The 18053-nt window shown below is 63.2% G+C and overlaps 5 protein-coding genes across 5 annotated transcripts; all 5 read right to left on the bottom strand.

Annotated features, from left to right (window-relative positions):
• Positions 1-1794: 1794 nt before the first annotated feature.
• Positions 1795-3585, bottom strand: LMXM_07_0150 (conserved hypothetical protein; the record flags this gene model as incomplete). The annotated part of the gene is made up of 1 exon (XM_003872110.1): positions 1795-3585. The coding sequence occupies one exon, from the start codon at positions 3583-3585 to the stop codon at positions 1795-1797; it is 1791 nt and encodes a 596-aa protein (XP_003872159.1).
• Positions 3586-4237: 652 nt separating this feature from the next.
• On the bottom strand, positions 4238-5296 carry LMXM_07_0140 (conserved hypothetical protein; the record flags this gene model as incomplete). Its single annotated transcript, XM_003872109.1, has 1 exon — positions 4238-5296. One exon carries the CDS (start codon positions 5294-5296, stop codon positions 4238-4240), a length of 1059 nt encoding a protein of 352 aa, XP_003872158.1.
• A 545-nt stretch (positions 5297-5841) lies between these two features.
• On the bottom strand, positions 5842-7653 carry LMXM_07_0130 (putative tRNA-methyl transferase; the record flags this gene model as incomplete). The annotated part of the gene is made up of 1 exon (XM_003872108.1): positions 5842-7653. One exon carries the CDS (start codon positions 7651-7653, stop codon positions 5842-5844), a length of 1812 nt encoding a protein of 603 aa, XP_003872157.1.
• Positions 7654-8371: 718 nt separating this feature from the next.
• LMXM_07_0120 (conserved hypothetical protein) lies at positions 8372-14977 on the bottom strand (the record flags this gene model as incomplete). Its single annotated transcript, XM_003872107.1, has 1 exon — positions 8372-14977. One exon carries the CDS (start codon positions 14975-14977, stop codon positions 8372-8374), a length of 6606 nt encoding a protein of 2201 aa, XP_003872156.1.
• Positions 14978-16454: 1477 nt separating this feature from the next.
• LMXM_07_0110 (conserved hypothetical protein) lies at positions 16455-17801 on the bottom strand (the record flags this gene model as incomplete). Its single annotated transcript, XM_003872106.1, has 1 exon — positions 16455-17801. One exon carries the CDS (start codon positions 17799-17801, stop codon positions 16455-16457), a length of 1347 nt encoding a protein of 448 aa, XP_003872155.1.
• Between the last annotated feature and the right edge of the window lie 252 nt (positions 17802-18053).

Raw genomic sequence — 18053 nt, 5'->3', positions numbered from 1 at the left:
GCCTTGAGATGCCGCGGGCGGAGGTGCGTGTGTGCGCGCCGCCTCTCGTCATGAGCCAACAACGAAAAACCTGGAAGGAGAAGCAAGACACACGCACGCATGCCCAGACAGACACACGGAGACAGACGTGCGTGTAGACATGCAAGAGCACGTCCCCACTGCCCACGTCACGTGCCGCGCCATGGGGCGGCCCTCTGGCATGTTCGCGGGCCTGCCCACACCCGCATGGGTGTCCCTACCGACGGCTTGCCCACGTTGCAGGCGAGACGGAGGTACCCCATCAAGTCCGGCGAGCCACTGCACGAGGGCAAGAAGCACCAACACTTGCAGAAGACGCTGGACCTGACAGCCCCAGTGGATCTCGTCAAGACCCAGCAGGCAGAGGGGTGTGGGGTGCCAGCCCTGCACTCGGAGACTTGCTGACCAATGATGATGCATACAGATCAAGATAACCGAAAGAGGATCACTGAGTGCGTGCGCGTAGCGTGCTCCAGGCCACGACAGTGCTCGTGGTGCTTGCGTGGCGCCGTCGTGTGATGGCTGGACGCGGGCGACGCAGATGGTTCACAGGGCGTTGGCAGACGGAGGCAGCATGGAGTTTTGAGGTGGGCAGGTGCGAGAGAAAGCGTGGGATAGGCAGGTGTGTACGGGGCACGACGGACGCAAGATTGGAGAGGAGTGGTCTGTGCGTGTGTGTGTGTGTGTGGCGTACAAGGGGTGGCGGAGAGCGGGAGAGAAGCAGGGCTGCCACGACGACCCACTTACATGAGTTCACACACCTAGTTGGCTCTTCACTGTTGCGATGGATAGCCGGCGCGCGTGCTGTGGGATGGGCAAGCGAGCCTCGACAGTTCACGAAATAGAAAGGGGCTAACAGACATTCAGCTGTTCGTGCGCAGCGACGCATATACAGGCACAGGGGGAGTTATTAACATGGGCAGCAGCCTGCTCCCCCTCCGAACTCTCGACATCGATTGTCCTTCGATGTACTTGACGATGCTGTTCGGCAGCGCTTCCAGTCGCGCACCAACGCGAGCCGCCCACTCCTCGATGGGGACTGTCTCGCGGCACGTCCCCCACGTAGCCGCAGTTGATAACGTGGGTCAGGTACGGCGCCAGCACCGCCGGAAAGTTTCCGAGTCTTTCGCATCACTGTCCCGGCGGAGGCAGTGGAGAGCTGCACCTCTGCGACGGTTTGGTGACGTGTCTTGATGCGGCACAAGACGTGCTGCTCGCCGCCGCCGCCGCTGAGGCGTTGGCGCCGTGTCGGGTGAGGTCCGTTTCGATGCGCTGCGCTCTACAGCTCCTGCATCACCGCCGTGCAGGAGATTGCTAAAGGGAGCAAGACGGTGTGGCTTCCTGCGTCGGCGTCATAGTCGAACACCGTTGCGGGTGCGGCGGCCGGGTTTGCGTCTCCGAAGATGTGGCTGAGGATGTTCAGCGGGGTTGCTCCCTTGCCGGACAGGACCGGTGTCCAGGCGTTGATGCGGAAGGCTCTCAGGAAAAGTACCTCCCACATCTCCGGGAGGTGAATGAGCTGCGCACCATTCACGTGATGGACGGTGCCCGCGCTCAGCACAAAAGCAGATGCGCCTCGGACCTGGTGCCAGGGTGTTAAGGGCATGCCCACCAGCGCGGTGGATGCCGCGATTTCGTTCGACGAGAACGGCGGCTGAGACAGGGGGAACAGTGCGGGGGGAGAGGGAGGGGGAGTGGAGGGGCGCGCTGTGCCGGCCTACGCGCACGGGGCACACACGGCCACCCACCCACAGAACGACAGATGCGGGTATGACATCAGTAGGTGCGCTTCGCCTTGCCAGCCTGTAGGTCGAAGCGATCTGCCTTCAGCAGAGCCAGTAGAAGCGGCGTCAGCCGCACCAACGTGCGCACTGCTACTGGACCACTCTTGCCGTTCACAGAGGGAGACGTCGCCGCAGTGATCTGTAAGTGGCGGCTGCCGCCCATGGGCGTCGCGCGCGGCGTGCTGATCGGCGAGACACCCATCCGAACACCCCACGTGGAGGCCAGCGAGCTCGTCAGAGTCGCGCTGGGCTGTGGCAGCGGCGGCCACGACGGTGGGGACACCACCAACGTCCGGAGGGTGAAGCGCGCGCACATCCCGTGGACGATACTGGACAGCATGAGCTTCAGAAGAGCGAGGATCAGCACGAGCAAGACGCACACCAGAGGCGCTTGCCACAGGAGGTAACCCGCCACTCGCTCGCAGCTCCACAGCAGCAGCGCCGCATACGCGATGGCGTCGAAGCCGTTCCGCTTGACATTCTTGGGGGCAAAGCCGAAAGCAGGCGTGAGCAGCTCGGCCGCTTCTTCCATGTGCGTTGCGACGCCGCTGCCGGACCCGCTCGCCACCACCTCCAGCGACGGCAGCCGCCAAAGAGCTGTTTCGCAGCTCAAGTCCAGCAGCGCCAGCTGGGAGTAGGCCCGGAACATTGAAGGCGGAATGTCGTTGAAGCGGAAGACGAAGAGATGCTTGACAAAGTCGATGGCCACCTCGACGCAGAGGATGACGAAGATGTCTGCAACGGCGAAGTCGGTGAAGCGCTCGTGCATGTGGTGCAGCAGCAGCACAAAGAAGACAACAACGTACTGCATGCGCTCCAGCGCGTCGAGGGCGCACACGCTGTGCAGCGACTCCGGCGTGCTCTTCTTGAACACGACGCTCTTCAGCTCCGTGAAGTTGTTGCCCACCAGCAGCGCCAGCAACGAGTTGCCCTCCGCGTTTATCGTGACGTTCAGCGTGACGACGTGCAGCAGGAGAGAGAGGGAGTGACAGGAGGTGCTGATGCAGGCGGCGATCGCGCTGCCGGCGAGGAGCCACCGCGATGGAGGCGTGTGCTGGCGGACGGTGGCGGATCCAGCGTCGTCGCGACCTGCACACGCACTCCCAAAAGCAGCCCTCTTCGTCCGTGTGCCTGCCGCAGCTGGGTTGGCCTGGCGGCGGCGAGCGCAGCGGTAGGCGTACTCATCGTCTACGGCGGCGTAGAGCACCTCGAGCGAATCCTGCGAGAGGGATGAGAGGATCTTGTCCGCCACATCGAGGATGCTGAAGATCATGACGACCTTGATGAACGACGTGCGTCGCACGGCGTGGTAGAGGTAGGAGTACAGCTGGGTCGTCGCCAGGCTCGCAACCCAGTAGCTACCCAGTGTCATGGTGAGCACAAACAGTGTAATGATGTCCCGTAGTTCGCACCGTCGCCACTGTGTCAGCACCTTCAGCGGCAGCAGCAGCAGCCCGACGAGGTGGTCGAAGAGGCCCAGGCCGGTGATGGCGAAGTAAAACTCCATGTCGAGGAACATATCTGGGATGCGCTGGAAGCGTCTGCGGACAGCAGCGTATCCGCGGTCGCGGTGCCGCCTTCCAGGGGCAGGCGGGGAAGAGCTAGGAGCCGCGCTGCCCCCACTGCGATGCGGCTCACCAGCGGCGCTGGCAGACATCGCCATGAAAGCCTCGTACGCCTGCTTCTGATCTCGGTGCTGCGACTGATGGTGCCGCTGCTGGGCGGTGGCACCGTACAACAACTCCAGCGTCTGCCGCCGCAGAGCACCCCAGTCCCACTTCATGCTTAGCCCTCGATATGTGGTGAGGTTTGTACCGATGAATTGTGGCGGTGGTCGCACCGCGCTTCTCCGCGTGTGTGTCTCTCCACGTCTTGCTCGCTTGGTGTGTCGAGGCCGAAGGGAAGCCACGCTGTGCGCCTGCTCTCTAAAGCAGCAACAAGTCCGGGCACCCGCACAGCAGGCGCGCGTGTGCGAACCTTCCGACTCGTAGAATGACAAGGAGGGGGAGAGGGATGGTGGCTTGAGTGCATGTGCGTCGTGCTACGCTACCAAGGTGTCACCTCCCACTCGGGGACGACGGCAGAAGGCGTGCATTGTTGGCTCGCAGGAACGACAGCCACACAAGTAAAATTAAGGCGCATGGCAGCCGGCGCAGTGAAGGATTTGGGGCGGGGGGGAGGAGGAGGACCGGCTCAGCGGTTCTGTCGACTTCACGCAGAGCGAAGGAAACGGTCGGTGGGAGCGTCACGGGTTTCGGGAGAAGATGGAGAAGGGGGGAGGGCAGGAGGGAAGGGGAGGCGCCACAGCTCTAGGCGCGTTCTACCGTGAGAGAAGGTACACCACGTAAAGGTGCCCGACATTGCCACCGCTATCGGCGCCTCCACCTCTTCCCTCCCCATCCAGCCAAACAACGTCGCTGTGTAGTCACGGGCCGCTATGCTGTTTTCGCCGCCGAGTCCGCCACCTCCGCAGCGGATGACGCAGACGCGCTTTGCTGCTGCTGCTGAAGTCGGCGGGCGAGGGCCTCTCGTGCGATGAGGCGGTGCCTTTCCGCCTCCTCTGCGGTTGTACCGGGCAGTAGCGCCGTGGTCGTCGTCGCTGCCGCGGTGCTTGCGCTGCCAGGAAAGGTGTTGCCTATTGCGGCGCGGGTGAACAACGGCGTGGGCAGTGCTGCCGCCCCACCACCGACTCCTCCCTCCGGTGGAAGTAGAAAGCGCAGTGGTGACGCTTGCAGCCGCCTCTGCAAGCGTCCGCAAACCCAGCGCGCGCCATCCCTGAGCGGGTCCGGATACATGAAGGCTTCTAAGGCGAAGGCACTGTTCGAAGCTCCGGTGACGCGACGTTCGTATAGCCAGCTCACAAGCAAGGCGATGCCCGCCACCATAACCTGCCAACCTTCACGGTGCTCATAATAGTTCTCAGCACTGTGGCCCATCACCAGCGAGACCACGTCACACCCGAAGGCGGCCCAAACAAAGGCGAGTGGGACTCGTTGGAGCGTCAGCTGACCGCAGCGCAGTCGCGGACCGACCAACGCCGACACCCCCCGCACGCGGCACAGAGAGAACCCGACTACCTCCGCCACCGGCCACATGCCAGTGTAGCCGTATGGCCGGTTGTGGCTGTCGTTGCCGCCCCAAACAGTGAGCCGTAGCGGATGGAAGATGACGAGGTCTGTGAGGAGCACCAGCGCGCCTGTCGCCACGGTGGTGCAGAGCAGGAAGGTGGCGTACTCGCTGCTGCCTGTGGCTGCTTCAGCAGACGCCCCGGCGAGGATAACAGCGGTGTTCACGGCGATACGCAAGGGCTGCCGCATCGTCACCGCAAGCGGGTACGTGATGAATCGCCACGGAAACAGCTCGTAGAGGACACTGTGCATGCACGTCAAATCTTTGGAAGAGCTCAACAGCAGTATGAGGCACATGAACACCAATAGGCCCGCGGTCACCGGAGCCTTCTGCGCTGCACGCGCCACCGGTGAAGAGAGCAGCATTGGGGTAGCGCACAGACGCACTCGAGCACGGGGGGAGGGCGGGTCTCTAGAGAGCGCCACGAAGGGCTCATGAAAGAAGAAAGGTATATGCAGTGGTATGCGTGTGTGGCTGCACGCGTCAGCAGCGCGCTCTCTCGCTCACGTGCAAGCGCGCACCAAGGAAAGGTAGGACAGGGTGGTAAGGGCGGACGAAGGCTGGACAGTGCAAGATGAGTGGGGATCGACTGATGGAGGGGGTGGGGTTGCTGGTGGTCGTGTGGACGCAGAGAGATGGATTGGGCAGTGACAGCGAAGGCGCCGACACATGCCACCGCGCCGTTCTCCTCTCTCCCAGCCACTCTCTTAGGAGGAGAAGAGGGGCGGCAGCTTCGACGTCGCACCGGGCGGCCGCATGAGGAGACGACGACAGGTTCTGTGAAGAGGCCAACACGGCACGAAGACAAGCGACGAAACGACGACAGAGCCGTCATCTGCAGGCGTGGCGCGCACCGTTGGGCCGGAGAGGAGAGAGGGGGGGTTAGACCGTCAGCAGAGGGAGAGAGTCCTCAAGGCGGCGGGGAGTCAGGCGACACAATCCAGCCAGACCCGATCACAGCCATTGCCTCAGGCGGCGACGGTTCCGCATCACCGCGAGAGGCGTCACGGCCCTTCTTCCACCCTTCTTCGAGCTCCAAGAGGGGCATGTATGCCACGAGCGCCTGCCCGGGCGTAACGGTGCGAAGAGGAGCATTGAAGTGTACGCGAGCACGCCGAACGCGCACCTCCGCATCCGCGCTGAGCTCTTCGTCCGCTGCTTCCCACTCCACTGTTGCTGGTTGCAGCGCTTCTTGGTGTCGCGTGCAGCAATGACACCGCAGTTCATACACGCTACGTTCATGGTAGGCCACAGCGCGCTGATGCAGCACTGGTGGGGGTAGCCACCAGTGCAGCGACTCGACCGTAGCTTGAGAGGTGTACAGCAGCGCGTTGTTCCATTGGGCAACCACCCGCACCTCTGCCAGCAGACGTACAGGCACGGTTTTGTTGTCACTCAACGCTGACGACGGCAGAGGTGCCAGCACCTTGTCAGCAACGTAGTAGGCCGCCTCGCGCACTCGCCCGCCAACAGTGCGGCGGCAGAGACGCACACGCTGGCCGAGAGTAAAGGCGTAGGCTGGCAGGAGGCCCGGGTAGTCTGCCCGGAGGGCACCAAGCGTGGGACGACGACGTAGAGGGCACGCGATGGACTGCGATGGCGCGCTGGAGAAGTGCTTAGCTGTGTCTTCAGGCACGAACAGCTCTTCCCCCGTCACCGCGTCGCAGAACACCGTACGGGTCGATGACAAGGGTGGCGGTGGCGGGGGCGGGAGGTACTCGTTCAAGAAGGGAGGGAAGCGCGAGCTAGACGATGTATCGCCGGCGCACGCGGCAGCGGAGGGCGGTCCGACGAAGCAGATACCCGTGCTGGTCTTCTTTTGGGAGATGTGCGCCACCGAACGCTGCGGCGCCCCATCTGAGCTCGCCACCGCTGCCGTGCCACTGCCGTGCCCGAAGCTGTGCCTCGCCAGTGCACGCACATCCGCCTTGCAGGTGAAGAGGTGCCCGAGAGGGAAAATTGCCCTGGCCAGGGCAGATGGCGGCACCCGGGATAGAAAGACGGTCTGATCGTTGAGGTCCCGCCCCGCAGAGCACGGCCGCACGAGCAGCACCGGTCGTCTCTTAGCATCCTCACCACTGTGGACACCGCGCGGAAGGTGCCACGTGCGTGCGTAGTGACCGGTGGCGAGGAGTGTTTCACTGAACACCGATCTCGTGCGACGCAGCGCACGCGTCAGGGCGCCAAATTTGATCTTACTGTTGCACAGCACGTCCACGTTGAGCGTGTGGCCTACGGCGTAGGCAGCGAGCATGCGCTCAAAGCACTGTTCAACGTACTCGCTGGAGAAGTCGTACAACGGCAGAGGCGTGCCGTCGTGCGGAAGGAGGTCTAGCGCCCTTGCCACCTGCTGCGCATCGTCGTAGTCGACCTGGGCTCGCACACACCATCCAGAGGCCGTGTTGTCATCGTGCCAGTTTCGCATGAAAAATGGGGTGTACTGCACAGGAACAGCAGCGTAGCCTGCAGTCGCAATGCCCGGTCCGCCTGCGGTGACTAGCTTGCCGAGCAACTTGTGGAGCGGTACGTGTGCGTCAACCGCCGCTTGTAGTGCGGGCAGTGGCGGAGGTGGAGCGTGTGGACCGCCAAAGCAGTGAAGCGCAGCGACGTCGAGTGTGGTGTGAACACAACGTTGCAGCACGAGGGCGGTGACGGCGCTGTCGACACCGCCGGAGAGGCCGATGGCGATGCGCAGCTGCGAGCGCGTCGTGGCCACACTCATACAAAGCTTGTATGCGCTTCTCGTGAGCGGCCAGGGGAGGAGAACCGTAACAGATGTGGGAAGAACGAAGACGCGTGAGAGAGAGAAGAGGTGCTGATTGGGCGCAGAGAGGGGTTGAGAGCGTGTGACCGCGCGCTCGTGTAGATCGATAGAACGTGCGCGTACCCGCTGTGGTCCTCCCCTTTCCTTGATGCAGATACAGATTCCGGCACAGCATGCATAGATGTGAGCCGGGTGCTTTGCTGTTGCTGATCTTCCCATTCGTATGAAGCGGCCGCACCCGTTGCCGCCTTCTCTACACCCTACGACGACCTGGGAAGGACGTAGCGGACACACACGCGGACTCTCTGTTCCTCACGTGCGTGGAGGTGTGAGTGAACCAGTATGTCTGCCCCCCGCTGTGTTTCTACACACCCGCCAGACAGCGCCCCTGAGCGCTGCCTCGCGACTTTTCTTCGCTTTGTTTACTTTCCATATCGCACCTGACCAGACAACCGCCGCCAGTGTTGCGGCCACCCCACAGCTCCTACATCACCCGCCACCGCATGCGCGCAACGGGGGACTCTCACGCATGCAGTGGCGCTGCCTTTCGCTCCACCGCTTTCTCCTCGATGGGCTTGTGAAGCAGTGCATCCTCGTACGACTTCCTGCCACGGCGTTGACGGTGCGGTGTGGAGAGGGCGCACTCAGCAGCGACTCGTCGTCGTCATCCCCACCGTCATTCACTGTTGAAGTTTCGGGTGTTCGTCGCCGCCACATCGCTGATCCCTTCCGTTATGGGCATCCTTGCCATGCCCTCCGTTGAGGGCTTCAGGGAGGGTGTGCGAGCTGCCTTCACATGACTCAGTTTCACCGACCCGCCACCGTTGACACTGTAGCTGCCGAAAGCGCTGCCTCTGCCGTCGTGCGTGCCGTTCAAGGCCGTCATCTTCGCAGATGACGGGCCTTCCTCGTCGCTCTCCGCTGCCGAGGTTGGGGTGACCTCGCCCGAGCAGGCAGCGCCACCGCTAACCGTGACAGGCCCGCCGATTTCGCTTGCCTGATGCGGCAGCTGTGCGTGAGTGATGTACCATGCGAAATAGTCGCGCACCGTGATGATCAGCGTGCCGGCCGTTGGCGTCAGCAGCGAAACCAGGGACGAGAAGAACTGCGGATGCAGCGCCATTGCCTCGAAGCCCTCCTGCCGTCTTGTCCAGCCGGTCACCGACGCCATCGACGTGGATTGCCCCGTCAGCAACCGCACCAGATACCCCAGGACAATGGACAGCTGCTGGTACATGCCCGAGTTGCACGTGCGCACGTGTTGCTGCTCTTGCGGCGGAAATCGCTGGAGCGAGGCACCGTCGGCAGCGAGGGAGGTGCTGCTCGCCCCCGCCGTCACAGCCCCGGCACCGCCGCCGGCTGCCAAGGACGGCGTCGATGGCGACGGCGCGGCGGCGTGGGTGGCGGCCTGCACCTGCCGAATTCCCTCGATGATGTCCGTGGTGACCTCCAGCAGCTCGGCAGAGGGGTACTCGGTGGACAGCATGGCCAATTTCAGGCAGCACTGTAGGACGCTGCGTATCGCCGCGTGCGGCAGTAGCCCGCTGTTTCTGGTGTACGCTAGCGCCTCTCGTCTCGACTCCACCGACTGCAGCGCGTACTGCTCCACCTCGTGCGGGTGATTAATCCGCCACAGCACGGCGAAGAGCGTGCCGCCGGCCTCAAGGCACAGCTGCAGTAGCACCATGACAGAGGCCCGGGGTAGCTTCCAGTCATCCGTGTTCACGTCCGGCACCGCCGCCGCACCGGCAGACGGTGTGGCGCTGCCAGCAGCGGCGGCGTTCGTGACCACGCCCTGCAGCTCTTTCGGCACACCGGCCAACATTTGGGCAAGCAGGTTCACATACTCGATGAGGGCCTCGTCTGGGACAAAGGCGGCGCCGCCGGTGCGATGGGTCTCTTCCCTGGTGGCGCAACCACCGCGACTCAATGTCGGGGTAGCGGTCGCGCCATCCCGCTCTTCTGTTGCCGTTGCTGTCAACGTACTTGGCGCCGCTCCTGCAGCCGACCCGCGCACGAGCCACTGCGGCTCTGCCCGGTCCATCAGCTCCACCGTGTGAGTAGCCTGAGCACAGTAGGCTGCCCATCCTGACGCAGAGTTGGTCGCCGGCGCGTCCAGCCAGCGCCGACCCACGAAGCTGGTGTCGGGAGACACCACGGAGGTGAGTGGGACACGCACCGCGTACAGCGCCATCGCCAAGCAGTCCAGCACGCACTGCGCCAGCTGCGGGGACGGCGCAGCGCTCCTCTGCGGTAGGCAGACGGAGACGCACTGGGAGAGCGAGCGGACGGCGATGAAACGGCACTGATGGGGACTATTGGGGCTGATGAGGACCGGCAGGAGGCAGCGGCGCATGACCGACTCGGCAGCCGTTGCCAGGTCGTCCCCACTGAGGCTGGTGAGCAGCTCGTTGGCCAAGAACCCGAGCGCGGCTGGCACGGTGGCCCGGAACGACGTCCGCGAGCACCGTCGCATCGACGCCGGCACCGGCATCTGGAAGAAGAGAAAGGGGATAAGGCTTGACTGCGTCGGTGGCGTCTCGCGGTGGTCTTCGGCGTGCCCGATGGTGCCCTCTAGCACAACCTCCGCCAAGTCCAACGCCATGGGGCACAGCTGAGCCGGCCGCATCTGCAGCGAGAGGGTGCGCAGCTGGTGCATCACCTCTGCACGCGTCTGTTCTCGCTCGCACCGCAGCAGCAAACACAGCCGGGCTAGCGTGCACTGGACGACATGGTGCGGGTTATTTTCAATGGACGTCACCACCTGCTGTGTTAGCGCGTTGCGCTTCTCCATCAGCCGCGCAAAGGTGCTCAGGTCCGCCACGGCGGTCACCGGCGAGGCCGGACCGGCGCTGCTACACCCCGGCGATGATGACGACGCGGCTGTCACGGACATTGCCACTGTGGTCGTGCAGATGCTGCTCAGGAGTGCCACACACACTTGAGCGCTGTCCGCATCTCCGCACATACCGCCCATGTAGGCGAGCTGAGCCAGCAACCACAGCAGTGCGGCGCGCACCGGCCCCGGAAGTCGATCGGAGGATGCGGTGCCGGTGCCGCCGCAGAGCGCAACCAACTTGCGCAGCACCAACAGGGCGAGACTGCCTGCCTCGACGGCAGTGCTGTTACGGTCGCACAACGCCACGGCGAGCGGGTACAGCACCTCTTGCCACGACGCCATCATGGTGTAGAGGGAGAGGCGCTGGCCCGCACCCGTCACCTCTGCCATGCGTACTGTGCGCGACAGTACCTCCTTGATGGCTTGCAGCGTGTGCATCTGCAGCAGCGTCGCGGCTCCGTCAGAGGCGGACGCGAGTGTCATGTCATAGATGCTGCGCAGGAAGCGGAAGCTTTGTACAAATTCGACTGGGGCGGTATCCACCGTCAGTGTCTCTGCCGTCTCTGTCTTTCCCGCTGCCGCCGCCGCCGGTCCCGGGACCATGACCCGGCTAGTCGAGTAAGACACCCACATCGTGCACAGCAAGTCCACCAAGCACTCAAAGAGCACCTGCAGTCCGTCGTCGCTGGAGCTGTGCTTCTTCATGAGCTCCACGTAGGCCGGCGCCACCACCGCAGTGAGGTCGCGCACGTTTACGAAGTACACAATGTCCGTTGTCCGCTTCGCGTGCACAATACGCGTGTACTCGAGGGCCCGACGCAGCACCGCCAGCGCGGAGGAGAGGTTCGCCACGTCGCCGACAGCGTAGCCGCTGATGGTAGTCATGATTCCTTCCATGACGCGCTGAATTGCCTCCGTGAGCCCGTCTGTCTTCGGCGCGGAGTCGTCGGCCGCTCGCCTCCCTTCAGTCTCGACGCTGAGACGCGTGATGCCCTCGATCCGTGTGAAGACATCTTCGACGAGGGGCGGGGTCGCCGCCGCCGCGGTACGGCGCACCTCCAGTATGATTTGGCATACCGCAACCCAGCATCTTACCGGAAAGTTCACGGCGTATGTGGTGGCGGCCACCACCAACACCGCCCGCCGGCAATGCTCCCTCACCGGCGTCGCATCCGCCATGCGGAGCAGCGTGAGCAGCGTAACGGTGCACTCCGTTGGCAGGTCGAACGCGGCTGCCATGCGCAGCAGTGACTGCAGCCCCCGTACACACTGCAGCAGGACATCCGACGGCGCCGCAGTGGTACCCTCATACATGGCAGGGCCGAAGACGGCGCACACTGAGGACCAGGTGCTGAGGAAGAAATCTTTGGCTACGGCGCACCACCACCCGTCCGGGGAAGGCGCGAGCGACTCCTGCTGGGTGCGCAGCTTCAGCAGCTGCCGCGTCTCGCTCACCATGCGCTGCCGCTCCACCCCAAAGGCCAGCTGCCGCTTCTCCTCCTGCGATACAAAGAAAATGTCGAAGGACCCGCGGTTGGTGCTGTCGGTGGTCGCGGTCGCGTCGGCGGCAATGCTCTTGATGCTCTCGAGCGGGTGCGTGCTGATGCGGTAGAAAATATCGTCCACGAAGCTGTCGGCGAAGCTCTCGTCGTCGTTGCAGCGGCGCAGCTGGCCGCGGAACGCATTCACATCTAACCGCATCCCTGCGGAAGGGTTGTGGATGTTGGTGTTGAGCATCACCGTGGCGACGACGACGATGAACACCGCCGTGTCGCTCTTAAACGGGAAGACGTCGCTGTCGATGCCGTATCCGCGGTTCGCCTCGTAGTAAGCGGCGGAGAAGTACTCGAGCAGCCGTTCGATGCGCTGTCCCTCCTTGGGCAGCTGCACCCGCATGAGGAGCTCGCTGATGGCCTCCAGTACACTGCACCCGGCCAGTGGCAGGCGCCGCAAGTAGGTTGTGCAGACTTGCAGCGGAAACACCTCCGGCGACGTCAGGAACTCGGTCACCGCCTCGGGGTTGAGGGAGCTGACCTGGTTGAGAAAGTCGGCGACGGCCTCCACCTTCGCCGCGGCAGCGGACGTAAGCGGTGGGAGCAGCGTGTGCTCCCACTGGCTGCTGAAGTCGGCGTGCGAGGCAGGAATTGTGTTCTCCTCGGCCGTTACGTTGAAGAGCTTGTAGATCGCTTTCTTGGGCGCGGCGTTGAAGCGGTCGACCTCCTGCTGCTCCTTGAGCTTCGACTCGCGACACGTCATGGCAGGCAGCGAGGCGAGCACATCCTTGCCGCTCTCCTCCTCGGGAGGCGTCTGCGTCGTCAGGAGTTCGACGATCCGGACGAGTCCGTGTAGCGCCATGGCAGGGAGTGAGAGCGAGGCCGGGTTGATGGCGACCGCAGCCAGCGAGGACGGCACCGAGGACGTGGTGCCGTTCGCAACTTCAGCACGATGCTGTGCCCCATCCGACTGAGCCGCAGCCGCCGAAGTGGGCGCCGTCATCGCTGCACTTAGCGCCGCTTCCTGCTGGATGTGCAGCTGCTCCTGCACGGCGGTGTCTTGCATGAACTCCTCCTTTGGCGCGGACCGGACGATTCGGGAGAGGGCGCTGGTGAGCTGCTGCATGAGGTTAAGTTGATGGGCGTGCACATTGAGGTCGTACAGCCGGTACAGGTGGAGGATGAGAGGAACTGCGCCGCCACCGCCGCCGTCGGCGGGGAGAGTGCTGCCGCTGCCCATTAAGGTTGTGACAAAGTGAAGCACAATCGTGCGCTTCACATAATGCGGGGTATTCGAAGACTCCAGCAGACGCAGCACAACGTTGCTGTAAAGTAGACCCACCTCCCGACCAATCACCAGTGGGCAGGCGGTGGTTAGCAGCCCGAGCGCGTCCAGCCCGGCAGTCAACACTGCCGGCTGGATAGAGGAGACGCAGTTGAGGATTCCGCCGTACAAGGCCCGGTGCCACCGACCGTCCATCAGCACACACCGCAGAAGTGGCAAGTCGTGCGCAGCGGCGCGCTGCAGCATGTCTGTGAGAAGCCGAGTAGCGAGAAGCTCGCCTTCGTTGCTGTCCCCGCAGCACGCCGCCACGGCAGCGAGGTAGTCGGCGGAGAAGCTGCTGCCGAGGCGGATGAGCACCTCGCCCGCCGCCGCTCGCCACGCCAGTGGCGTAGTGCTGGTCACACTAACGGGCACCGCCACGACAGATGGCGAGTCACATGTGGAGACCGACTTGGCAAGACTGGCCTGCCCGCCCGCCGCCGCTGTCACGGGCTCGCAGAGCGAAAAGAGGTCGGTGGCGGCGTCCTCCTTGAGTGCCACAAGAGGCGTCGGTGCCCCCTCGGCAGGGACGGCGGCAACTGTCGCCAGAAACTTCACAGATGGCTCGATGACGTCGCCGATGTTGCGGACGCTCTGCACCAGAGATGGGCCCCACCGCCGCCGCAGAGCTTCAACGCGGCGCAGCACGTGCGCCGCCACGCGCTCGGGCGATACGCCCTCAAGGGCGTCGTGCACCGCGTCCACGTCCTCCAATGACCCCTCCGCCGATTTCGCCGCGCTGTCGGAGGACGTGACGAAGGTGCGCAGCAGGTACATCTCCTCCCTCTCTACGCGTGATTGAAAGTACACCTGTGCGCGACGGGTCTGCTTCACCACGTGGACACACAGCTGCAGAGGAAAGCGGGCAGTGGCCGCCTCTGACAGGACGGCGCTGGAGGTGATGAGTCGAACACAGCCGAGCAGAGCCTTCGTGGCCACGTCGATTTCCTTTGCAAGCTGCACGAAGAGCGCCGACAGAGCCGCCCCTGCATCGCCATCTTCCTCGGCGGTGGTGTTGGTGCCCGTATACGTGTGGTGCACGATGTGCTGGAGAGAGGCCATAATCGTCGAGCAGCACCGCACCATCAACAGGCGCACAAGACTTTTTCCAAGCTCCTGCAGCTTCGCCCGCTCCGGTACGTCACTATCGAAGAGCAGTCGCAGGTAGGTCACAAGGTCTACCAGATTGCGCCCATCTGCCAGCTCATGCGTCGAGGTGGTGACGTCAACGGTGATGGTGGATCCTCCAGGTGCAGCCGGCAACGCCGATGCACGTGCAGGGTGATCTGCAGCCGATGACGTTGCTGCCGTCGCTTGTTCTGCCGCTGGTGCTTCGGGTGCCTGGGTCGGTGCTGCTGCAGGGGTCTCCGTTACCGATGAGCGCAGCGACGGTGGTGGTGGTCGTGGTGGGGCCGCGGCGATGAAGGGGCGTGGTGCACCAATAACCCCGATGCCCTTTATCCATGCCTCGGTGGCGCTACGCACGTCGCCCAGCTTTGCCTTCTGCGCACTGCTGAGGGCATCGCTGCTCACCACAGAGCTGATCCGCGTGAGCACGGCGTTGAGTTGAACGAAGAAGGCCACCTTGTTTTCCACCTCTACATTTGTCGGCTGATGATGCGCCATCGTCGATGGCAGGATGGTACACGGAAGGCAGTGAGGGAGGATGAAGGAGGCCGGCGCTAGAACATCAACTTCGGACTCTCCACACACGATGATCTACGAAAGCCTATTCGGTGTGTGCGTGTTTCGAGCACTCCCTAGCCAAATACGCGAGAGCCGGAGACGACCGGACCTCTGCGGTTGCTTAGATGAGCGCGTGTGCGCAGGGCTCCTGTGCACCTCCGGACCCTTCCCGCCGTGTGTTTACGTGGCGGTGCCGGGAGAGCGAAGAATAGGGGGAGGGGTGGATGCGCAAGGCGCAAGTGAAACGGAAGGAAGCCCAAGCGTGTGCGTGCGGAGAGGCGCGAGGGGGGGGGGCGCACGGGGAAGGGGAGGTGAATGATGAGTGAGGGAGAGGGCCAAGCAGGAACGAAATATATATGTACGTGTACTCATATATATATGTACGAGGAACTACTACGTACTGGATGTGTGGCAAGGAGGTGGGGGATGGGCGATACGAGGGGGGGGGATGGGATGGGGGATGAGTGAGGTGGGGAGGAGGCAAGCGGCACCAGATGAGCGCGAGGTTCTCGCAGACGCAGACAATAAATCCACTGGGAAGGGGGAGAGGCGGCACGGAGGAACAGGATATGGGCGAACGAAAGAAAGGGGGGGGGGATAGAGAGCGGGCTAGCCACAACACGCGCCACAGTAACGTTACCTCAGAGAGAGAGGCACTCGCACGCCAAAACGAAAATTGTACGTGACCGATCAACGATTACTTCGACAGTGCGGGAGTCGTGTGTGTGTGTGTGGGGGGTGGGTGGGTGGGGCTGGAGTGCTAGTGTGTGTGCGGTCGCGAGAGTGGGAGGGCGAGGCCCTGCCGACAGAGGGACAGGACAGCCCAATGCATGCACATGCACCAACGTAGCAGCGCGTGCGCGAGGGAGCGGAGGAGGATGCGCAGGAAAGTAGGGAGAGGGTAATACACAAGAGCGCACGCTCTCAGGAGGGCATTGCACCCGTTCAGATCGTTGTGCGCCGCTCAGTCAGGGCTGTTGCCGTCTGTGTCTTCACTCCACTCCGCTGCGGGGGTGTGCGCTTGACAATTTCACCGTGAGCAGCACCGCTGAAGAACGTCTGCTGTTTCTCCGCGGATGTCTTTCGAATTCGCTGTGCGTACACCGGAGCATACGTGCCGGCATGGCCGAGCTTGGGCGTGCGCAGGTATTGGAGACGCAGGGGTTGTCCGTACATGAGGGTGCAACCAAAGGCAGAACGAAGGCGCAAAGGGGGGGGGGGTTGGGGTACCCCGAGGGAGGGAGGGCGACGCGTGTACTGCAGCACCCAATGTGCGCGCGTGCGTGCTCACCATTGGTATGCGGACCCTTGACACCGCCGCTGCTGCGGGTAGTCCCCCTCCTTTCCTCTTTTAGCGCCATGGAAGAGGTTTGATGCTACTGATGATCTCGCCCGGCCTCTGGCCCTGCCTTTTTCACTATCGGCCAAAGCCTGCCAGCACATAGCTGGAGCACTCCAGGAAACGCCTCGGCAGACTCTTGCGCTCATGCGGAGGTGCGGTGTAGTGGTAGTTGACCTTCTTGCGCATAATGGAGAGGAACTCATCTATCTCCATCGACCCGTCGCCGTTCTTGTCGAAGACGGCAAAGATGAGGTCGATAGTGGCCTGAGGCAGCGCGGGCACCCCGGCCATAGACATAAGCCGGCGAAAGTCCCGCTTTGTCACCGACATGCCGCTGCTCGAGAACATCTCCACGTTAGCAGTCAGCTGCTCTGCGTTGAGCATCGCTTCGTTCAGGCCTAACCACATGTCGAGCGTCACGACGTCGCCGCTGCCGTGCAGGCGGCGTATGTTCCCCACCAGGTAGTACGGCAGATGAGAGCCGAGCACCTGCCTGGCAATGAGCGCCGCGAACTCCTCGGCGGTGATGCGGTTGTGCTTCTCCACGTCATACTGGCGGAACTCAGCCTTCCACACCTCCGTGCGCACGCTGTGGATCACCGCCTCCAGCTCTCTGAAGGAGCACCTGCGCGGTGCTGTTTCGTCGCCGAAGAGTGCCTTGACGATGCCGTTGCGGCGCGTCGACGGCTTCAGAAACGAGCGCACCACTGCCTCATCCTTCGTGGCGCCGCGGAGCACGTTGGCGAACTCCTCCAACGAGAGGGTGCCCGACTTGTCAGTGCCCACGATGTAGAAGAGAGTTTCCACCTCACGCGGGTCGCTTGTGAGGAGGCTCATGAGGAAGCGGAACTCTGGGAAGCTTATGTAGCCATCCCCATTCGCGTCCATGGACTCGAAGAGGCGCTGGAGGTCCTGCACAATGTCCGGGTTCGGCAACACCTTCTCCGGCGAGGCCAGCAGCGCCAGGACAAAGTCCTCCGCGGTCATGTACATGGGGCCACCCTTGCGCTTCCGTACCGATGCGTAGTGCAGGAATCGCGAGCGCACGTCGCGCAGGTAGTACGGGATCAGATACGTCGGGGTTTCGTACGGGCGGCACAGCACCACCGTCGTACCAGCCGAAACACACAGCGCCACCCCGACACACCAGCCAGCCAACGTGGCCCACAGAAGGCGCTGTCGTCCGCCGGAGTATGATGACGATGTCACGAGGGCGGGCATCGGATGGGCATCACCTGCCTCATCGCAGATGGCGCCCTTGAGTGAGCACGACAGCGGCAGACATGACGACGATGCAAGGCTGCGACTGCGGTTGCTGCTGCTGTCCGCGCTGTCCTCAGTGCTTCTGCGCTGAGCAACCGTGACAACTCTTGGTGCCGCGCACAGACATTGCTGCACAACAGCGGAGAGCTGTCGTCGCATCAATCCCAGAGAGAGAGAGGAGCAGTGGCTTGTGTGCGTGGCTGTCGAGGGTGGAGGAGGAGTGCCGTTGATGGGGGTGATGGGACCGTGACACGTACGTGCAGCCACAGAGAGAGAGAGCTGCGTCGCTGCAGCAAGCGCAGCTGGTGCGAGTGACGGCGAGTAAGTGAGGGTTGAACAGACTGGGAGAGGAAGGTACTACGGTGACGGCGGTGAAGCGTCAGTCAGCAGCCATAACACACATACACGCAC

This window comes from Leishmania mexicana, chromosome 7 (assembly GCF_000234665.1).
Source record: "Leishmania mexicana MHOM/GT/2001/U1103 complete genome, chromosome 7".
NCBI classification, from domain to species: Eukaryota; Euglenozoa; class Kinetoplastea; order Trypanosomatida; family Trypanosomatidae; genus Leishmania; species Leishmania mexicana.
Note: the sequence above shows the minus strand (reverse complement) of the source record. Positions and strands in the feature narration are given on the sequence as shown.